Source organism: Caretta caretta, chromosome 9 (assembly GCF_965140235.1).
Source record: "Caretta caretta isolate rCarCar2 chromosome 9, rCarCar1.hap1, whole genome shotgun sequence".
NCBI lineage: Eukaryota > Metazoa > Chordata > Testudines > Cheloniidae > Caretta > Caretta caretta.
Genome location: NC_134214.1, coordinates 47,199,244 through 47,222,593, shown reverse-complemented (window position 1 = coordinate 47,222,593; position 23,350 = coordinate 47,199,244). Strand labels below are relative to the sequence as shown.

General features: G+C 40.7%; 1 protein-coding gene across 4 annotated transcripts in view; it reads left to right on the top strand.

Annotated features, from left to right (window-relative positions):
- Positions 1-23,350, top strand: part of UGGT1 (UDP-glucose glycoprotein glucosyltransferase 1) — a 94,921-nt gene that overhangs the window by 30,319 nt on the left and 41,252 nt on the right. For 3 of the 4 annotated variants that reach the window (XM_048865192.2, XM_048865194.2, XM_048865190.2), the window contains exons 8-21: positions 1,238-1,316; positions 1,571-1,671; positions 3,463-3,562; positions 4,605-4,665; positions 8,270-8,361; positions 9,382-9,532; positions 13,265-13,384; positions 14,249-14,334; positions 14,757-14,892; positions 15,831-15,962; positions 18,525-18,689; positions 18,920-19,040; positions 19,876-19,974; positions 23,266-23,289. In XM_048865192.2, coding sequence (XP_048721149.2) covers positions 1,238-1,316; positions 1,571-1,671; positions 3,463-3,562; positions 4,605-4,665; positions 8,270-8,361; positions 9,382-9,532; positions 13,265-13,384; positions 14,249-14,334; positions 14,757-14,892; positions 15,831-15,962; positions 18,525-18,689; positions 18,920-19,040; positions 19,876-19,974; positions 23,266-23,289 — 1,467 coding nt within the window. The remainder of the gene's footprint in view (positions 1-1,237; positions 1,317-1,570; positions 1,672-3,462; positions 3,563-4,604; positions 4,666-8,269; positions 8,362-9,381; positions 9,533-13,264; positions 13,385-14,248; positions 14,335-14,756; positions 14,893-15,830; positions 15,963-18,524; positions 18,690-18,919; positions 19,041-19,875; positions 19,975-23,265; positions 23,290-23,350) is intronic. The other variant, XM_075132244.1, reaches the window with a different exon arrangement.

Here is a 23,350-nt window from a genome sequence, read left to right as displayed (position 1 = left end):
TCTTCTACCCGAAGCCACACACCTCTCAATGTGAACAACAGCTGCACTCCCTGGACGTTCGCAGGGCCCTCACTTTCTACATCGAGCAAATGAAACCTTTTAGGAAAACATTGCAGCTGTTGGTTGCTGTGGCAGACCGGATGAAGGGCCTCCTGGTCTCCTCCCAGCGCATCTCGTCCTGGATCACATCATGCATCCTTGCGTGCTATGATTTGGCTGGTGTCCCAACTACGCACCTTACCGCCCACTCCACACGGGCTCAGGCTTCATCTTCTGTTTTCCTGGCACATGTACCCATACAGGAGATATGTAGGGCAGCGACTTGGTCATGGGTACATACCGTCGCCGCCCACAATGCGATAATTCAGCAGTCCAGGGGTGATGCTGCATTTGGTTCAGCGGTCCTTCACTCCGCGACATCTCACTCCAACCCCACCGCCTAGGTAAGGCTTGGGAGTCACCTAATTGGAATCAATATGAGCAAGCACTCGAAGAAGAAAAGATGGTTACTCACCTTTGTAACTGTTGTTCTTTGAGATGTGTTGCTCATATCCATTCCAATTAGGTGTGTGCGTGCCGCGTGCACGATCGTCGGAAGATTTTTACCCCAGCAACACTCGGTGGGTCGGCCGAGGCACCCCTTGGAGTGGTGCCTTCATGGCACTGGATATATGCCCCAGCCGACCCAGCGCCCCCTTAGTTCCTTCTTGCCGGCTACTCCAACAGAGGGGAAGGAGGGCGGGTTTGGCATGGATACCTTGAAGGAGTGTTGCTCATATCCATGCCAAACACGCCGTCCTTCCCCTCTGTCGGAGTAGCCGGCAAGAAGGAACTAAGGGGGTGCTGGGTCGGCTGGGGCATATATCCGGTGCCATGAAGGCACCACTCCAAGGGGTGCCTCGGCCGACCCACCGAGTGTTGCTGGGGTAAAAATCTTCCGACGATTGGGCATGCGGCACGCACACACCTAATTGGAATGGATATGAGCAATACATCTCAAAGAACAACAGTTACAAAGGTGAGTAACTGTCTTTTGTCCTCGTTTGCCCCATCTGTAAAATATGGAGACGACGCTGCTTACCCATTTTTTGTAAAGTACACATCACTCATTTGTAGATCTCAAAGTAAGTATTCATCATTACTGCTTACTGCTATTATGTAAAACTAACCAAAGAGTATATGTAAGAAACTACCTTCTGAATAGTGCTGTAATTGTAGTGTTGCCTTGTATTTATAGGTACAGAGGTGAATGCTACAATGATAGGTGAAAATGATCCTATTGATGAAGTGCAAGGATTTCTCTTTGGAAAGCTAAGGTAAGACATTCTTTTGGTAAAAATCTATTTCTTTTTGCAAAAATAACCAAACAAACCCCAAAACAATGTAGGCAGGCAGTTAGAGTTGAAGAGTTTTAGCAATGCACTCAAATAGCCTAAAGGTCATAAGAGAGCAGAAACTATGTGTAATGGCAGATGCAGACATTTTTGGTGTGCTAATTTCTTTGGATTAGCTACAGTTTCACTGATCTGGCTCTAAGGAAGGTCTGTTTTTTGTTTTTTTTTCCTTTCAGGCAGTTGTATCCTGACTTGAAGGAAGAACTGAAGGAGCTTAGAAAGCATCTAATTGAAAGCACCAATGAAATGGCACCTTTAAAAGTATGGCAGTTACAAGGTAATTTGTATGTGGAAAAGCTTCTTCCTAGTTGTACTGAAATTTTAATTTATGTAAAAATATGTCTCTTGCATGGTCTCTCCATGCAAGTGATATTTGCTTATAGGAGGGTATTCTCGAGGGAGACCTTAACGAAATTCTTAGAATGTCCAGCAGCTTTCAATCTAAACCTTCTTGGGAAGTAGTAATAGAAGTAGTTTTAGTAAGTTTCCATACCAACTGAGGGATCCATAAAGTTTTCCTTCTACACAATGACTACATTGTTGGTACTCAAACACTCTTGATGTTCAGCACCCTGGCATATCTTCTGGAAGTATAGGGTGCAAGCTTATAGTATCTGCAAAGTATAGAAAAGAGAGTGAGGAAAATTGAATAACATCTTTTGTCATGGCCCCACCCTACCTCAGAAGGTTCTGTTTTCTCCAAGCCAGTGAAGGACTAAACTCAAGATGATGATGATCCTGAGGCAGGGGTGCTGGAACAATTTTTATAGTAGGGGTGCTGAGATCCAAACTGTAAACCCTGTATATGATGGAAACCCCTTCAAGCCGGAGGGCATGGCAGCACCTCTAGTTCCAACACCTATGTTCTGAGGTCAAAGTTTTCTTTGCCCTCACCTTGGACTACTTTACTCTTTAATGCCCTGATGCTGCCACTGCTTAGTGTTCACTTATGTTTGGGCTCATTCCTATGTGATGTGAATGAAGTACCCTCAATTCCCATTATAGTCTCTTTTCTAGGGAGGAATATAGATAACTCATAGGAAGGAAGGAATGTAGGATTCCAATCCTGCAAGTTTCTTAGCACTGCTCTCAGTTTTCATTGTGGTCAGCAGAAAAATCCCTGTATATTTATGGTGCTGTCATATTGTACAAAATACCTTGTCAATAGTTTTAAGTTTAAAAAAGAGAAAAATAAATAAAAATACCACCAATGCAGCCAAATGCAAACACCTTGTTATTGTAGCATAAATGTTTCCTGGGCTTTTCAACTCAACTTTTTTTTTTTTAATATTCACCATTTTCCCTTCCTTCTGCTGCCGCAAAATGTAAACTAATTTAGAGTTCCTGCAAAAGACATCAAGTGAACTTTTCATTTTCCCTTCCCTGTTTGATCCATATTTCAAAAGCTTTCCATATTCTGCTCTGTGCTTCAGTCCCAAGAATAGTTGTAGTTTGTTAAACAGGCCTGTGAGAGGGATGCTGCGGGCCCCTGAAAAAGAAATAGCTAAGGCTATTGCATGTACAATATTCTAGTTGCACAGAACGTGCTATACCAATGCTCCTGGAAAAGAACTGAAATCATTAACTGTTTCAGAAAGTTACAGCAAAATGATAATGATAAATATGCAATGAAATATCTACTTAAATCATGTCATTGTAAGGCCCCTTTTGTAGGGTTCCTAGATCCATGAAGCAAGCATCCAGACCCCACCCCAAAGTAGATTTATTCAGCCAGAGCCAGCCAAGGCTCCTCATTTCTGTGGTGAACTAGAATTCTTGGCTCTGTCTGCAGAGACCATAGGGGGTTTCAGTTTCAGGAAGCCATTTACACAAGGTTGGCTACTAAAGGCTATAAATCAGAAAGAAGACTAAAGTGAGCACCTAATAGGGACAGACAGAAAATTAAGCTTTCAGGATTTCCAAATGCAACAGATCATCCTCTGAAATGTTTGTGTCCCAAGCCTTTGTGTGATGTGAAAATGGCAATTGTATCAATTAAGTTGGATTTACACAAAATGCATTGCTATGTTTAGTTTACAATCCTTGACTTAACTGTTCTCATTTTTAGATCTAAGTTTTCAAACTGCTGCTCGGATCCTGGCTGCTCCCACTGTGGATGCTTTGACAGTCATGAAAGACCTCAGTCAGAACTTTCCTACAAAAGCCAGGTAATTCAGTGCAGAACATCAGGGAGTGTTCCCATTTAATAACTTTCCTAACCATATTTTCTCCTCTCTTCAGCATAATTAAAAGCTGAAGTAGGCTTGTTAAATATTTCTTGAGTATCATGTAGCTGAAAGTAAACAAGTACAAGTCTTGCATGTGAGAGCATCTCCCTAGTAAAGATCTTTAGCATGAGGTTAGATGAGTGTATGAAGTTGTCCTTCAGTGGAAGCTGGAGTTGACCACTGGAATGCTAACACTGTTACCTGCATGATTTCACAGGTTCTTGGAGTCTGTTGATGAAATCATTGCTGTTCTGCTGAAAGCAGGGGAGCTGGAACAATTTTTATAGTGGGGTGCTGAGAGCCATTGAACCAAACTATAAACCCTGTGTGTGATGGAAACTATTTCAAGCGAGGGGGTGCTGCAGCACACCCCAGTCCCCCTCCCCGTTCCAGCACCTATGGCTGAAAGCACTGAAATTGGATGTATAGTGGCTTAGAATGCTTAAAATATGGTTCTGGCAGGGATCAGGTGTGCAGTGTTCTGACTCTTAATTACCACACTATGAAGCTTAAAGTTGTTACACTAAAATAGTCCTTAATTGCCCCTTACAAGTTCTTCTTGTGTACAAGAGAAGGTCCCTATTCACCAATTAAAATTTAAAGTGCTGGAGTAGAGAAATGGTGGTAGCATTCACTTTACTATGACTTCTTGTGTTGAATTTAAGGCTTGGTACATTCCAGAGTTGAAGTTTAGTCTTTTAAGTGGTAGTTGCTGCCTGGGGTAGGGGTGTCAGGATAGCATTGTACAGAAGAGTAAGTTTTGAAAGCCGTTACTTGGCATATCCTCTTATTACTATTTTAATGGTGCCCAAATATGTGTTAAGTGCTTCCTGTTGCAGATAATACCAGATTCCTGCTCTGAGGAGCTTACAGATATATTTCAGACTAAGAATGCAAGGTGGGGTCACAGGACAGCAGATGTAGGGGGATGTGGGAAAGAGGACTGGCAGCGTCCATCACATCTGATGTTTTGCTTCCTTAGAGCAATAACGAAAACAGTTGTTTCCTCGGAACTCAGGACAGAAATTGAAGAGAACCAAAAGGTAATGCTTACAGAAAATTATTCAGTCCATTCGTACACTTCACATAGCTTTAAGCTTTGAAAATAACCTTTAAAAAATGTCAACTCGTTTTTGGGGGGCTGGAAAGTAGACGCCAACATTTTTGCACTTGAGTACATAGGCTCCTAAATCTATATTAGGGTACAGAATAAGTGTGTCTGGCATTTCAAATATGAATGAAGGAGCCTAACTTTGCTCACTCACATATGAAAATGTTGGCCAGGATGCCTTAAAATAAAGACAGAGCGAGAATGTGGGATATCATTGTGGAGTGATGGTATCAGGCTCTTTTCTTCACAGATCCATAACAGGTGTTCCCAATGGTCAAGAATGTCTACTTGTCATTTAATCCTCACGTACATGAAGGATATTAAATGTGTGATTTAAGAATACAATAATATGAACTCAGGAGATCTTCTAACCGTACTCATTTGTCTTTATAAAATTAATTTAAGTTTGATGGAGATGCTGAATTGACAGCTCTGGAGAAAGAAATGCTCTATTCATTCCTGGATATAGCACAAGCAGCAGCTCACAGTTTCCTACAGTTCCCCAGTGAAGTGTCTCAATGTTATTCTATAAAGTAGGGATTACATCCATGGGGGTAGTGATAACTTGGTTTCCATGCCAGTTCAGTCCTTAACTTCTCTACTAAGACTGCCAACAAGTGTCAAATTTGGTGGTGACTTTTGAGGTGACTGTTTGTCCACCAGGGACTGGACTGAAACAATTAACTAACTAACTGATGTAGACCCTTGAACACATATACTGCTTTCTGTCACCATTGACCTGAAGTGGATTTGACCAAAGTGACAGTGGGGTAAAGCTCTGTATCCCCTTGTCAGTGCCCATAGTCAACAAGTCATCCTGGTTAATTGTTAGATTTATTTATTTATTTATTTATTTTTAAGGAAACAGGCCTCATTTGAATGGAAGTTGAGGCTGAGTTTATGGCTTTGTATGTTTTGGTAACCATCTGAGTTTCTCCCAAGATGTAAAGAACAGTTGGAGACAAGCCCTCAGAAGTTTAGACACAAAAATTGCTTAGGCATATTTCTGGATTATATTCAAAAGATGTTTGTGGTGTCGGGGAAGTGTGACCTTTAGGAAAGATAGGGTTTGGGGAGTAGAAAATAGGGAGCCTGTAACAGAGCTTTGTCGGGAAATGACATAAAAGGCAGCAAGAACTCTGCCTGATTATCAAATCCCCAGGTTGAACTGGCAATTAGGAACATCATTTCTGGATAGGGAAATACCTCCTGATCTCATTTATGCAGAAGCACTTTTTTATATATATATATATAAATTATAATCAGTAAAACTGCACTTTAAACATAGGGCCTGACTCTTCTTTTACACAGCATTTCTATGCCTGTGAAACTCTTGACTTCCGCTTTTGTTACTGAGTGGAGAAGGAGATTGTGGGCCTCAGTGCAGTAAATGATTGCTTGATTATTGATATAATTATTTTGAGAGTGAACAGAAGAAGTTTGCAGTTTTTGTTCCTTTGCCAGTTGTTTAATAGCTATTTATCAAATATATGGTCTTGTGTATGTGTTTTGTCATCTGTAATTCTAAATAGGCTCCAGTGTGCCAGTGTTTGATGTAAGAAAATAATAAAGTGGCTCTGATGTAGTGCATTGGGAATTAGGCAAACCACGCCAATTAACAGTGGCAGGAGTCGTACAATACACTGAAAATGTACCCATTATGACTGTTCAGATAGCAGAGTAGAAAATACAGGTTTGAAACAGTAATCAAATAAAAACAAAGCAATAGTATCTTTCTGTGTAAGATCTGAATTTCACACTAGCTCCATGTTTATAGGAAGAATATAGGCTTGTACATGGCTATTTCTAGCATTAAAATATGAGCAGCAACTGCTCAGATTTATAGACCCATATACTCAGTACATTCCAGCTGCTTTGAGCCACTCTGGCAGTACAGAGCAGCCAGGAAGCTTATTTAAGCTGCCTGCAGATTCCCATTATGCTATGTAACATCACTTAAATCAGCCTTTGTACCAGATGCTGGAGGATAGCTAATGAGATGCCAATTTTAAAAAAAGTCTCCAGAGGTGATTCTGACAATTATAGGCTGGTAAGCCGAACTTCAGTACCAGGCAAATTAGTGGAAACCTTACTAAAAACCAGAATTATCAGATACGTAGATGATGTGATATGTTGGGGAAGAGTCAACACAGCTTTTGTAAAGGGAAATCATGCCTCACCAATCCATTAGAATTTTTTAAGGGGTCAACTAGCATGTGGACAAGTATGAACCAGTGGATAGTGTACGTGAACTTTCAGAAGGCCTTTCACAAGGTTCCTCACCAAAGGCTTTTAAGCAAAGTAAGCAGTCCTGGGATAGGAGGGAAAGTCCTCTCATAGATCAGTAACTGGCTAAAAAAATAGGAAACAAAGGGTAGGAATAAATAGTCAGTTTTCACAGTGGAAAGAGGTAAATAGCAGGGTTCCCCAAGGATCTGTACTGGGACCAGTGTTTTTCAACATATTCATAAATGAACTGGAAAAGGAGGTGGCAAAGTTTGCAGATGATACAAACTTAGTTTTCAGAGTAGCAGCCGTGTTAGTCTGTTTCCCCAACAAGAAAAGGAGTACTTGTGGCACCTTAGAGACCAACAAATTTATTTGAGCATAAGCTTTCGTGAGCTACAGCTCACTTCATCGGATGCTTATGCTCAAATAAATTTGTTTCTGAGGTGCCACAAGTACTCCTTTTCTTTTTACTCAAGATAGTAAAGTCCACAGCTGGCTGCAAAGAGTTACAAAGGGATCTCACAAAACTGAGTGACTGGGCGGCAACAATGGCAGATGAAATTCAGTGTTGATAAATGCAAAGTAATGCACATTGGAATACATAAGCCCAACTATATTTACAAAGTGATGGGGTCTAAACTAGCTGTTACCGCTCAAGAAAGGTCTTGGCATTATTGTGGATAGCTCTCTGAAAACATCAGCTCAATGTGCAGTACCAGTCAAAAAAGCAAACAATGTTTGGAATCACTTAGGAAAGGGATAGATAAAAAGACAGAAAATATCATGATGCCACTATATAAATCCCTGGTACGCCCACACCTTGAATACTACATGCAGTTCAGCCCCATCTGAAAAAAAGATTTATTAGAATTGAAAAATGGGCAGAGAAGGGCAACAAAAATGATTAGGGGTATGGAGCAGCTTCCATATGAGGAGAGATTTCTTTCATTTTAGAAGAGACAACTAAGTGGGGATATGATGAAGTGAATGAGGAAGTGTTGTTTACCCCTTTACATAACACATTCCCACCTGTCAAAAATACTTGTAGGTGGCTGCCATGTCCTCCCATAACTATTTCTCTTCCAAACTATATGTAGTTGATTGTTTTGTTTTAAACCATGTGTGCTATATTCAAAGTCACCCGAAGGTAATATGGTGCATTTAGTGGAGTTAATATATAAATGCAGGGACATTAATAGATTTGAAACACTACAGAATAAATGCTACGGAAGTTTTTTTACGTTTAACATTGATTTTTTACTTAGTTTGTAGCATTTATCTAATGACTTTGTTACACTTTCCTTTAGTACTTCAAAGGAACATTAGGATTACAATCTGGTGATTCTGCCTTGTTCATCAATGGACTGCACATTGATCTAGACACACAGGACATATTTAGGTATGAACTTGTATACTTTCTTCAAAAAAACTGTTCTGGCTTACAATCTTGAAAGCGTTACTGCATGTGTATATAGATATTAAGCTTGTTTATGGAGAAGTGTGTATTTTTTGTAAATTCAGCAAAGTGAAAGACTAAATGTAAATTAAGTCATACTTATCCCCTCAACAAGTGAAATATGGAGTTAAAGTTGTTGTGGCATCACTGGTGCACCCTGCTGAAAATATGCTGAAGTTTTCCAAGATTTTTCCATTTTCCCAAGATTTCTAGCTGAATCACATGTATATTGCAATACTTGACACAAGGGGTTGAGCAAAAGACAAATTATTCTCTAAGCACAATTCCTTTTGTATCTAGTTGAGACCTAGTCACGAGTTTTCTAGTTAATTTATTATTTCTTTTATTAGCCATTAGCTAGTATTTTAAAGCTGGTGCAAGTCAGTGGTGACAAAGTATTCCTTTCTGATAGCTGGTTGTTAGTCAATTATGGTCATAGTTCATTTCCTAAAGTCCACATTATAATTGACATCCTTGTTGGTAGTTTCAGCAGAAAGGCTAAGCTATGGAGACAAAATTTATCTTAACCAATGCAAAGGCAACCCTTCCTTGCTGCTGCCCACTGCTTTAGCCTGTTCTGTGAAACAATTTTGAGCTACAGTGCTGTCAGTCAGGCATCTGTCAAACACACACACACGCTCTCATTTTAAGAGAAGAGCAAAATATTAGTTAACCCCCTGAAAAAATGTCCATCTAAAAACTGCCATATTGGGGCAGTCTGGGTTCATGTGTGTTCCTGGTGCTATTTAACACTGAATTTAAATATTTTTTTTCTGGGAGAAAATCCTCTTGAGGCAATTTGAAATTACTGAGATGCTGAAAATGAGACTGTATACTGTAAATATTTATAGACTCTCTTATAATGTTTGCACCTTAATATAATCTGGTAATGTTTAGGCTAGAGCAAATCAGTAGTTGTATCTTAATATGTGTGTGATATTGAATGATTTGTATTCCTTCTAGCGTGTTTGATGTGTTGCGCAATGAAGCTCGTGTTATGGAGGGACTTCACAGTTTAGGAATTGAGGGCCTTTCTTTGCATAATGTTCTAAAGCTAAACATCCAGCCATCAGATTCAGACTATGCTGTGGATATCAGAAGCCCTGCTATTTCAGTGAGTACATTTTCTTCTAAGAGCCAGGATGTCCAGCAAAAATCTTACTTGAGCCTGGGGCTTTTAGTTGCACTTAAATAGACCTTTTCAGCATATCATACAAGTGCAATGTGTCTTATTTATATGAATAGCTATAACTTCATAGAATGCAGAATAAGAGTCTGCACTGCAAAGAACTCTTTGGGATACAGACTGTAGATATGCAGCAGGTGCTGCCTCGTAATGGAGTGGAGATAGGTGAGACAGTATAATTGGTAAGGAAGTTAATACGGGAAGGATTCATGTGTTCAAGAATTGGGTTTAAAGGAAGAGAGAATGTGGGCAGACAAGTGGTATGTGGTTCTTTAACTTGTAGAGCCCAAAATGAAGGAAAATATGTTAGTGGGGAGAGGGGAAAATGAGATTAAGGGAGCAATAAAGAGAGGAAGGAGATTAGAGAGGAAGTAATGGGGGGGGTGGAGGCGGAAAGAGGGGGCTAATGTCAGGGTGTCCCCCTGCTCCTGCCCCCCGCTTACCCCATCTCCACAGAATGGGGGACAACGAAGATGACACGACAGGACTCAGGACGTAGGGAGTTCGCTGGCAGCAGCTGCTGTCTCAACTTGCAGATCTACTTAAAAAGGCAATGTACTTCAAGTGGTGTCAGCTGCGCATCTCTCTCTCACACACACAGACACACACACACACGGTGTGTGTCTCTGTCTGCCATGCTGTCTCCCCTCCCTCCATTTGTGCAGCCTTGTAGAGTGTGAGGCTACATTAACAACCATGTGTTAAGCCTTGAGGGCTTAGCCCAGTGCTAGTTCATCATTTAGCAGTAAGGAATTCCCTGGGAAATATCCAACCCTCTGACTTCACCACCTCAACCAAGCTTCACAATCATCATTGCTGTATACGGTATTAAACACACACACACACAGTATAAGTTTAAACAAACAATTTAATACTGTATACAGCAATGGTGTGTGTGTGTGTGTATATATATATATATATGTATATGTCATTCTTGTCTGATGAAAAAAATTTCCCTAGAACATAACCCCCCTATTTACATTAATTCTTATGGGGAAATTGGATTAGCTTAACATCATTTCACTTAGTCGCATTTTTCAGGAACATAACTACAATGTCAAGCGAGGAGTTACTGTACTGGGGATAGGGCAGGACGAGATGATGAAATGGTGCAGGATTAGCTGTAGACAGAGGCTTCAAGATTGTGCCTTGTGAAAGAAATTATAACTACAAAATATAAGGTATCCAGTGGAGCATAGCAAGTGAGGGAAAATAAACCCAAATAATCCAGTGCAATACTTTCATGCCTGAAAAACAGCCAGTTTCTGACCAGACTTGCTTACAGCAGCACAACTGAAAGCAGAACTGTCTTTGACATCTTTGTTGGAGGATATAAATAGAGATTATACGATACCCCTTTTTATGTGCAGTTCTCCAACTTGTTGTTGTTTCTCTGGACAGTAAATTCAACTGAATAAAAATCTAATTCATGAATCCGGACAAACAAACAAGCGCATGAGAAGATTGGACCAGTCAGACTTGTGCAAAGTTGAAAAAGCAAAATAGAGATTAGATCCACCATGTGGATCCATCTACGACTTTTAATTTAAAATAATTTGCTTTCTAATTAGATGTTCAAATTAGGAACACTGTGTGTACTTGGCCTTCAAGACAAAGGAGCAGAAGAAAATGTTATGACACTCTTTGGAAAAAATGTTTACCTGTTACATTGCAAAGCATCTACTTTGGAAAAAGCATCTAGATTGCCAGCAAGATACAGTAATACAATTAAATTAAAGTATAAGGACAAAGTTAGAGTCCCAGGCTTACCTCTTCAATCTAAAAGGTGAACTTCAGTATCTTTAAAGACAATATTTGAGAAACATGACAGTGAGATGGTACTTCTCTTGCTCACCAAGTTAGAATCCACAGTGACAAAGAACAGAAGGGTCATGGAGGAGCAGAGTTTTCTTTCTGCTATAAACAACCAGACTGATTTCCCACTGTCTTCAGGGTTAGGACAGACTATATGTATGGCTTCTAGAGGAATCCCCTTGATTGGAAGCTGGCTTCTTTCAGCATGGCTGTGCAGTTCTCCAGCTGCCCCAAACAAGGCCATCCTTCGGGGGTGCAGGGCCTGGGGTGGAAGTGACAGATTCGTCTCTTCCAGGACTGATCGCACCGGCCAGTCGCACCGGCCAAGGAGGCCATCCAACCAGAGTGGTTGCCCCGGTTCGCCCTACCCAAGGGATGGCTCTTGTTCCAAGGAGCCAGTTCCTGATTTCCTCTCCTCTTATGTTCTAGGACGTTTTCCTGGGAGTCTTATAATTCCAGATGGCTCTTATCCCTACCCTTAACTCTTACCTCCTAGCTCAGAACTTTGGGGTTTCCTGACCTCTACCTCAGGGTTGTCCCTGTATAAGTATGTAATTTTAATTTTTTTTGCTGAGTATATGGATTAGCCTGAAGCAGGCTCTCTGCATTGTTTAAAATATACTCTTGGGCAGAAATGAGATGATGAAATAGTAAGCCTGGCTCTTCTTCCTGTTGACAACTGTCTGATGTTAATATTTTTTTTCATTTCTGAGGATTACCTCAGGTTGTAAGAAATTTAGATGAGAATGTTTTTAGACAGCTTCCCTCTCCTTCAAGGTAGATAGTGTCATTGCTGGTTGGATTCATTGTGATTTAACATAAATTTCAGTTTACTGCTCTAAAGATCTGTAACCCTTTCAAGCCCCTGAATAAATTAAGTGTTCTAAACTGCATGTAATTACTCTGATCTGTAACATCTTGAACATGTTCAGCAATAAAAGAGCAAACTTCCTGGAAACAAAAAATGTTTGGAATTCCTTTGAGAGTACTGTGCTTAGCTTCTTCACGTTACTGGATTGTCTAAGAAAATATAAATTTGGTGGAGGGAGACTGGCCAGCTAAGAAATGCTGTATAACTCCTAAGGTGGTGCTCCTGTTACTGTATAGAGACATAAGAAACAAATGAAGGGAAATATTAGAGGCACTGTATATTTAGTAAGATTTTTGTTGCAGGAACTTAAATGGGAGACTAACCCAAGCTACAAAAACTAGCAAAAAGACAGATTGTGCATCACAAAGTGATGTGATGAAAAATGGATCGTCCAAAAACCCACCTCCCAAAAATCAGAGGGTTGATACAGCCTCATTTTAATACCTGAGAAATGAGTTATACGCCATCATGTAGTAAAGACTTTCCGGCCTTTGATTAGGTAGTCTCTAGAATCAGAAATCATTAATATACTATTCACAGCTTTGTGCAGCACTATGGAGCAATATTAATTATATTTAACTTTTTTGTTTTAAAAGATCAAAAACATCAAATACTTCTCTGCTGTTACTTTCCTTCAGGCTGGACCTTTATTGCTTTTTCTTTCACATTTGTGTTCCTCCCATTGTCGTGTCTTTTGGATGAGGCCTTGCAGCACTGTATAGGAAAAAAATGGAAATGCTAAGAGGAGTGAAAATCTGAAATTGTGCATGGTAGAAGACATGGTAACAGTGGGGAAAACAGATTCATAATTTTACTTCTAACAGATCAAATTCAATTGGTGTTTTTCAGGCCTAATCAGATTTTATTAAACTAGAGTGCTTAAATGCAATGTTTGTTTTACGTTATTTCAAATGTCTCACATTAACTAATTGCAGGTTATATTAGTTTACCGAGCAATTATTTATTTTTCTTAGTGGATCAACAACCTTGAAATTGACAGCAGGTACAATTCCTGGCCTTCCAGTGTGCAGGAATTGCTGCGCCCCACCTTTCCTGGAGTAATCCGACAAATCAGAAAAAACTTCCACAACTTTGTAAGTAATAACCTGATTAGAAATAAGGTACACATTTTTAATAGTGAGGGAAATTTAAGCATTGGAACTACTTTCATACAAGTGTGGTGAATTCTCCATCACTTGAACATTTTAAACTGAGGCTGGGTGTTTTTCTAAGAGAAAAGCTCAAACTCAACCAAAAATTATGGGTTAGATGCAAGAATCACTGGGTGAATTCCCTGTGCGTAAATTATGCATGAGGTTAGACTAGATGATCATAATGATCCCTTTGGATCTGAAAATCTATTAATTATTGTAACAATGCTTTTCTATGAATGGGGTGAGTATGCAGTTGTGTGCATGCCCGTTTCATGACCTGATAATATCTGAGGATGGGCTAATGAGGTTTCTTGAACTTATCATTGGAATATCACTTTGCCACATGTAAAAAGTTAAACTCACCTGGAACACCTTGCAGAATGACACTGGGCTGACACTCAGGAAAATCATGTTCAGTTCCCTGTTCTATCATAAACTTCATTTGAGACCCTAGGGAAATGGAGAGGGATAGCTCAGTGGTTTGAACATTGGCCTGCTAAACCCAGGGTTGTGAGTTCAGTCCTTGAGGGGGCCATTTAGGGATCTGGGGGGAAAAAAATTGGGGATTGGCCCTCCTTTGAGCAGGGGGTTGGACTAGATGACCTCCTGAGGTCCCTTCCAACCCTGAAATTCTATGATTCTATGAAATCACTTCGTCTGTTTGTGCCACAGTGGGTAAAATGTCAATAATAATACCTCTGCAGTGAAACATGAATAAACCTGTTCTCTTAACCATGACCCACTGTTTTGGCCTTCTAATGTAACAAACTCATGTAAATACTTTTATTTTGTAATTACCCAAAGGTTCTTATAGTGGATCCTTCCCATGAGAGTACAGCAGAATTGCTTAATGTGGCGGAGATGTTCTTCAGCAACCACATCCCATTGAGGTAATGCTACATTTTTATGGGAGGGCATTAGTTTAGCTTTTGTTGCTTTCATGATTATTACAAAGTGTTCATCATTAGCCACCTGGGATGTTGTACAAACTTTCAACAGTTAAAAGTGGCTCAGGAAAGCCAATCCCTCCAACAAAACAAAAGAAAACAGAGAAAGCAAGAAACAGTAGGAAAAAGGAGGGCAAAATGATGAAGACATGAAGGGATTTGAGTGGGTGAACCTTGGGGAATGTTCTGTAGGGTCCCTGAACCAGAGTTATTCAAGTCTGCTTATTAACATACCTAGCAAGAACCCTTGCTTAAGATCTTTATAATCATTGGCTATTCTGCATTATTTGTTATGCAACTAAAATCTTCACTAAGATTTTATTTGCATTACAGGCTCATGTTCTTTGGGCTTGTTTTCTTTACAGAATTGGTCTGGTCTTTGTGGTTAATGACTTAGAAGACGTTGATGGGCTACAAGATGCTGGGATTGCCCTTCTTAGAGCATTTAATTATGTTGCGCAAGAAGTGGATAATAATTATGCCTTCCAGACTGTTATATCTGTAAGTGTTCATAAATACATGTTTAATATCTGATGTATGAGAGAGACTGTCTATGTTCATGGGATAATAGGTAATAAGAGAAATCTGTGTTATTTGCAACTCTGAATCTCTAGTATCTGATGAAGTGCACTTCAAACGCTTTTTCTCTTTTAAAATTTTGTGGGTAAAATTTTTGATAATGAAAACAAGGATCAAATAGAATTGACAGCACTGTGCAAGTTTTCTGTGTCACCCTACCTCCCATTCCCTAGTTCTGCCCACGCATCTCAGTTCTAGCCTGCTATGTCACTTACTATTGTAGTTCTTGGCTTGTCTTTAGTAGAGACTGCCAATCCTGCCAGATAATTTTGTGATGAGTACTAGGATGAGAAAAGCAAACTCATTTTCACTTGCAGTTTACAGTGTTCAATCATGTTATCTTAAAATGGTTACAAGATGCACAATTTTTTAATTCAGTTAAATTGCTAGTGGCTTGAAAACTTTGCTTTGTTCTTCCTCTGATTTGTTTTGATATACTAATGATTAGCTGCAAATCAAAGAAGTAATATCTAGCATGCTAAAAAAGGTAAAACGAAGATGTTTTCTAATTTACAAGGGGAATGTCAACCTCCTAGATCATGGCTGTAAGCAAAAATCCTGGGACTATTCTGCAGAAAAACATGCGGCCCTTTTGATTTGGGCAATATCGAGGTTAGGGAATACAGCAATAGTCTTCTCAGCATAAGAACTCTTATATTGAGGCATGGCATAGGCTAATTTTCAAGACTAGCATGTTTATCATTTGGCTTGTATTTGTATATAGTCTATTATCATACACAATAACTAAGTTGCCATAAATGTTCTATATTAGAAGCTGGAATATAGCAGATACGTTATGTTTGGGAAAGAGGGAAAAATCAGTCATGGCTATAAATCTGCATTTGTATCCCCCTCCACAGATATATAACAAAGTAAAAACTGGCGATCAGCTGCAGGTTGAACATGTGGTTAGTGTTCTCGAGAAGCAGTATCCTTATGTAGAAGTGAACAGTATTCTGGGGATTGATTCTGTTTATGATCAAAACAGGAAGGTAAGAATTTTGTGAGATAAAGCATTGTTATCCTGGTAGTTCACTGTTTAATACACCATTTACCGAATATGATTTCAGCCAGTATACTGAGAGGGCAAATCCCACCCCTCCTTGTGCTGAGGCAGAGAGCCCTTCGGCAATCAAACTGGTGCTATTTCACTGTAGAGGGGCAAGATTTGAGGAGGAACCTGGCATGCTGAGGAACCCAGGTCTGGTGGGGCCTCCCTGTGTGCAGTAACTCTAGAAATTGGGGTAAGACTGAGAGGCTCTGCTGATATGTAGATCCTCTAGGCTTCCTTCCTCTACCCGAACAAGGAACACTAGGACCATGGAGGCTGCTTCAACCCATATTCTGGGATGTGGGTAGATTTCTTCCCCTATCCCATCCTGTAACGTGCTCTGATGGCTTATCCCGAGTAATTCATGCTGCATGCTGGGAAGATTGCCCTAAAACTAGTACATGGTATCAGCCAATCTCAATATTTGGGATGCCTCTTTGGGCAGGTTGGAATGGTGCTTTGAAAGTTCTTAGGCTTACAGTAGAAGCATTGGGGAGGAAGGTGATAAAGGAAAGGAAGCCCATACCCAGTTCCTACATGAAACTTGAGTGCAGAGATGATGATGATGATGATAAATCAGGCTAGGGCATGAAACTGGGCTGCTCTTGTATCCCTATTGAACTTTGTGCTCCTGACCCATTGAACTTTTTCCCCCCTCCCATAAAATACTTAATTACTTGACTTGGATGTTCAAACAAAGCCCTTTTATGTACAAAAGGGTTAATCCCTGAAAGGTTTGGAGAGACAGAGAGAAAAAACCGCTGAAGGGATCATTACGAGTGGTTTTACCTGATACCAGAGACTGTGGCCAAATGTTAAAAGTTGTGAGATCGTCTGCTCAAAGGATACGATGTCCTAACTTTTAACCTTAATCAGCCTGTTATAAAGGGATGAAACACTAAGATGGTTTTGGTAAATATCTGCTCTGTCTGGCAATGCTGAGGGTATTGCATAGAGAAGATCCTATTTTGGGGAGTGACAGTGACATTTCGTGACAGTTCTCAGCGTACCCAGGCTTGAGTGTCACCTTGTTACTCACTTTGCTCCAGTGAGAGAGACGCTTGCTTGTGCCTAACTGGGTGTCCGCTCCCTAACACCACCAGCCTGTTAGCCACCCAAACAATCTCCTTTGGGCCTTACTTTGCCTTACAGGCTAACAAAATAGGTAAATCCCATGCCCCTTAGAGCTATTCCCCTGAAGTGTCTAGCGTCTTCTTCACTGGACACTCACAGTAATATTGGGTCTGCTGTCCTTAAGGGAACAGTGTACACACCAACTTGAATGATTCAGCTCAGCACTGAGATATATTTATAGTGAAAATCACATACATTTATTATCAAAGGTTCAGGATACCAGAGAAAGGATAATGGAAACAAAAGGGTTACATATCAAATAAAACAGTAACATGATTTCTAGAGACTAACTTTAACAGGTTAACCTTCTGTCTAAAGAAGTTTATCTCACCCCAAGTTTCAGCCAGGACAGCTTGTGATCCTGCTTTAATTAATGCAATCACACTTCTGATTACTACTTAGGTGCAGGATAAAGGTGTATCTTCCTTGCCTTCACCTTATATCCTCCAAAGTTTATCTGTAACCCAGTGTCACGGTAACCCCTTCTAGCTTATTGTCCACTGTGCTGCCTCCCTGTTGATTTCACATTCTCCCCCCCGCCCTTGACTTTGTATGTAAATTGGGCTTCTGTTGTGTTGTCGTACAATGCTTAGTTTACATGTTGATAGAGACGTGAGTATACTGCCCCCATATTTCTGGCAAAAAACCTGTTTGTCATCTCTGCCTTCATACAGACTTTAGGCACACATTTTCAGTGTATACACACAGCTCCTTACATAGTATCTGTACTTACATTACAATAATATTAATGCCCAGCATGACCCTGGCTTTCATTTAAGACCACATGTGATATTCATTTGTGAACCAGAATGTACATATCAGGATCAGGATATTCTTGGAACCCCCTTGCCAGTTGGTATTGAGGGGTTCTAAGGTCACAGTACTGAATTAGCTTTTAGATTACTGAATATAATAAAAATGAACCATAAGATGGTTACATGCAATGGAGAGACTTGTTGTCTTAACAATAAATACCTGCTAATTTGTTTTCATAGAATTGCGAAGAACTGTGTTTTTAAAAGGCTTTGCTCTGTCACATCTGCCATCACTGTTGAACTGATTTATACATGGACTTCGTAGTGTGCGTCTCTTCTTGTCATTAGTTCTACATGAGATTTTGGCTCAAATGCACATATGTAACCATTTATATGTAGCTTTTAAAATTCTGCCTTTTCTACCCTCATGCACAATAAATAATAAATTCCTGGTACTGGTTTAAGGAACAAGTGGTTGGCAAGTTGTTTTATTATTTGATGATATAAAGAAGTAAAGATTTCAGCGGAGTTAGAGTATGTTACAGTGAAGGCCATAATTCTTCTATGCAGTAATGAGATAATGTACTTATGTTTGTTCTTTCCTTTTATATCAGGAAGGCAGAGGGTACTATGAGCAGACAGGTGTGGGCCCTCTACCTATTGTGCTGTTTAATGGAATGCCTTTTCAAAAAGAGCAGCTGGATCCTGATGATCTAGAAACTGTAACAATGCAAAAAATCCTGGAAACCACCAGCCTCTTCCAGAGAGCTGTGTACTTGGTATGTGATGATTCTAAACTGGGATTTCAAGGGGAGACCTAGCTTTCTGAAAGCTGAGCAAGCAAGCGCCTTTAAAAAAAAAAATAATAATAATAATAAAAAATCAATCTTAAAGCAAGATCACCAGCCATCTTAAGTGACATGATTACTTTGTTTTCAAGCTTTTTAATAAAAATGTGTTTGTAAAAACAGTAGCTTATGCAGCAGCTTTTCTTCCTTCTTTCCTTCAGGGTGAATTGTCCAGTGATCAAGATGTGGTTGAATATACCATGAACCAGCCTAATGTTGTTCCAAGAATCAACTCAAGGATCTTGATGTCTGACAGAGAGTACCTAGATCTAACTGCCATGAGTAAGGGACACTTTCAACTGCAATAAACCCAATCTGTACAAATATTTATTTACAAGAATTGGAATTTCCCCGTGGAATGCACAGTTTCAAAATGTATTATCAATAGTATAAGAGGAGAGATTCCAGCCCACTTGGTGCTAAGGGAGTCAGGCTGTGCCCAGTAACAGCATAAACATTTATATCTATGTCAGATTTTTCATAGTAGTTATGCATTTTCTATTTTTTTCCTTCTACCTTTTTTAGGGGAATTTAGTGACTCATAAAATTGAGACATTAACAACACTAGCAAAAGCCAAGACTGATAGTCCTGTACTATGTGAAACAAATCAGTCAGTTCCGCTCTATCCTAAACCCCACTTGAACAGAAACTGATGAAGTCTCCTTGAAATACTTAGGATTTGCTATAGTACAGATTTCGGTGAAACTTCGCATGGTTAAAATATTAAACAGTTATACTCCATGCAGAAAGATTATGTAGAATAATAATACAGTTACAGATGCACATGTGTGATCTATCTTGAATGGTTTGGAGAGTAGTAACACAATGGATTTTAAATACATATTTCTTTACACAGAGATGCAGTTGAATTGAATGGGACCTTGCACTACTGATTTCAGTTGAACTTTGCATCGTGAGAATGATATGTTGGTTTTGGTGTGTCTTGTAACAGTAACATTCATTGATATATTAGCCATAAACAGCAGAAATCAAATGCAAAAACGGCGTCAAGATATTAGGGTAATGTGTGGCTTAAATATCAGTGAATGTTATAGATTTATTTCTTCTAATGGTATTGTCAGTTTCTGCACCTAATATTTTATCTTTTTCCTGCAGATAACTTTTTTGTGGATGATTATGCTAGATTTACTGTCTTGAATTCCAAAGATAAAACAGCTGCTGTAGCCAATAGTATGACCTACTTAACAAAGAAAGGTAATAATCATGATAAATTATAAACTGAAATCTACTTCTGTGTTTGTGAAGCTCCTAATACAACTAAGTCTTGATCCTGATTGGGACCTCTGGGGCAGTTCAGCGATGTAAATTTTAATAACACAATCTACTTAGCCAGAGCTTTACAAACAGACTGTAAACACTTAAGGGCAGAAAAGCAATCTTATTTGAAGAGAGGATCTTTTCAGGGAAGGAAGAATAAGGAGAACACTGGTGAGGAGAACATCAAAGGAAAGCCTTTTGTCAGAACTGCTTTGAAGGCAGGAAGAGGTTGAGGCTTGGCAGGAAATGGGACTGTCAGGCATGGGTAACAGCATAGTAGGTGCAAGCCAAGAGACTGTAAAAGATGAAGTGGGAGTAGTAAGGCAGAGAGCAGATTCAGAGACTAGGCAGTGAGTTGGTGGATTCTCTTAGAGGCCATCAGTTTCTCGAGGTTCCTGTATGGCCTTGCCACCATAGTAACGGAGCTCTTTGGTAAAGAGAATCAGTCACTAACATCCTTCTCAGATATATAGAATTACTTGCCCTCCTTTTTCCCTGGGTCTTCCTCTCCTGTCCCTCCTGAACCACCTGTAACCTTCTATGATTAAGGCTGCAAGTTTGTCACGGAAGACAGTGCCTTTCTGTGACCTCCATGACTTCTGCAGTGGCTGGTGCTCCTGGCCTGGGGTCCACTTGAGCAGCTCGAGCAGCCCCTGAGCCAGTCGCACCAGCTGCTGCTGGGGCAGTCTTGGGCCACCGCACCTCCTCCCCCTCCCCACCCCCCCACAGCAGCAGGAGTGTGGGGGTGGGAGGAGGTTGGGGAACGGGATGCGGGGAGGGTTCTGGACAGCGCTTACCTCGAGGGGACTCCCCAGAAGTGGCAACATCCCACTCCCTCAGCTCCTAGGTGGAGGTGTGGCCAGGCAGCTCTGCGTGCTGCCTCTGCCTTGAGTGCCAGCTCCGCAGCTCCCATTGGTTGGCAACCATGGCCAATGGGAGCTACGGGGGCAGTGCCTGCAGGCAGAGACAGTGCGCAGAGCTGCCTGGCCACGCCTTCACCTAGGAGCTGAGGGAGGGGAATGTTGCCGCTTCCGGGGAGACGTGGAGCCAGGTAGGGAGTCTGCCAGTACCACCAACACCCCCTCTACTCCTCCCCTCCCCCCCCCCCCCCCCAGCACCTGCAGGGGTCCCAGGCTGTGTGCTGCCTCCTGCCCCCTCTCCAGCACCCGCAGGGGTCCCGGGCTGCCCCCCAGCACCCGCGGTGCCCCCGGGCCACCCCTCCCCCAGCGCCCATGGCACTCGCAGGCTGCCCCCACCCAAGATTTAGTCAGGGGTATATAGTACAAGTCATGGACAGGTCACAGGCCGTGAATTTTTGTTCACTGCCCATGACCTGTCCATGTGTTTTACTAAAAATACCCATGACTAAAATGTAGCCAGCAGCACTGTATTTCTGGTGTACTTATGCTAACATAGGCCCAATCCTGCGAAGTGCTGAGCACTCTCATCTCTACTAAAGTCAGATTTTGAAGATGTGCTGACCAGAACTGAACACAGTATTCCAAGTGAAAACGTGCAACTCATTAGAAGGGCAATTAACCAATGGATCTAACTGCCATGTGAGATTCTTGAGTCAAACAGCCTAGATGAATATAGAACAGGATTAGCTGTCCTTATGAAAAAATATAATCTGCAGTTACATTGCCTAAAATAAAAATGAACAAGGGATCAGGAGCCTCTGCTTTGTGACCTAAACTAAAGGATAGTTGCCTGAGCTTCAGAAGTTTGCGTAATTGTCCAGTAATCAGACTGACCATTTATCTGGTCTGATCTTGCAATTCTTGCGCTTCGTCCATGAACTGCGTCGTCAAATATTGTATTACTTATATTACAGTTGTAGTCAAAAACCCCTGTTAAGATTAGGACCTCATTGTACTACATGATGTACAAACACACACAAACAGATATGGTCCCTGACATGAAAAGTTCATAATCAGCCCTTCGTATGTTCCCATCTTGGCTATTTAAACTTCCTGACTCATCAATACTTGATTTTTTTATTTTATTTCCCCCCCCCCCCCCTTCGTATCTGTGGGACTACTCATGTTGTTCTTTAAGTGACTCTTTTTCTAGTTTCTCCTGACATTGTCCCCAGGCATTGCCTCTTTCCTGTAGTGCTGTAAATGTTTCCCTCACTCCTTGTCCTCTGTTCTTTGTTCATGTGCAGCCAATTAGAGCTGTTCCTTATTTTTCTTTGTAGCACTTAAAATAGACAATACATCTCCAAACTCTCATTTGAAAGTACCTTTTCTATTGTAGATCAGCACAGAAGCAGACATTTCTGTGGAAAGTGGATGACAGCATGAATATTTACTAACGAGCTGGAGGACCAGTTGCCCCTTCACAGCTAGAATTTCTTCAGATCTGTTTAGCTTCACATAGTATCCACTTCCTGTTGTCTGCTGATCTCAGCCCCTAACTGAACTCCTTCTTATGGAGGCATGTTGTTTTTGAGCTGCCTCTGCTTAATTTACAGCTTTTGGCTGTAATGTGGCATGTTTCTTTTTCTAAATAGTGGAAAAGCCTAGGTTTTGCTGAATCACCAGTTAGTATTCTTCCCTCTGCAATGGTACTGAACTCATACTAAGGGTATCTACACAGCAGCTACGAAGGTGATTCCCAGCTCAGGTAGACATGAAAGTGCTAGCTCTGCTTGAGTTAGCATGTTAAAAACATCAGCATAGCCGTGGGGGCATGGGTGGCAGCTCAGGCTAGTCACTTGAGTACAATCCCACCTGACCTCCTGGATGCATGCTCAGGCGGTTAGACTGAGCTGCCTCTCATTTTCATACTGCTATTTTTAGCACTCTAACTTGAGCGGAGCTAGAATGTGTATGTCCAGCTGAGCTGGGAATTACCCTCACATCTGCTGTGTAGACGTTCCCTAAGTGAGACATAAAAGCAATAGCTGGCCACATCTAGATCATAATATGCTGCAACTTGCAAAAACAGGAGTTTTGGCTCCAGTGCCTTCCTCAAATTCTGTAGTAAGGTCACTATTGGATATAATATTTTGCACTAATTTAAACAAAACAAAACCCAAGTCTTTATGTAGTGTTGCTGGCAAACAATGCTTGCTCATTTACTCTCAATTTTAGCAGCTGAGTAACATGATCCCTGCGTATACTATGCTATACAGCTAGCTCCTTGATACTCGTGGCGGTTGTTATAGAAATTAGTAATGACATTTACCTTTTATTCCATTCTTTCCTTTTTATTTGTGTCCAGGAATGTCCTCCAAGGAGATCTATGGTAACTCAAACTTTAGCACTTTCTCTTTCTTGGGTTATTACTTCAATATGTTTAGGTTCTT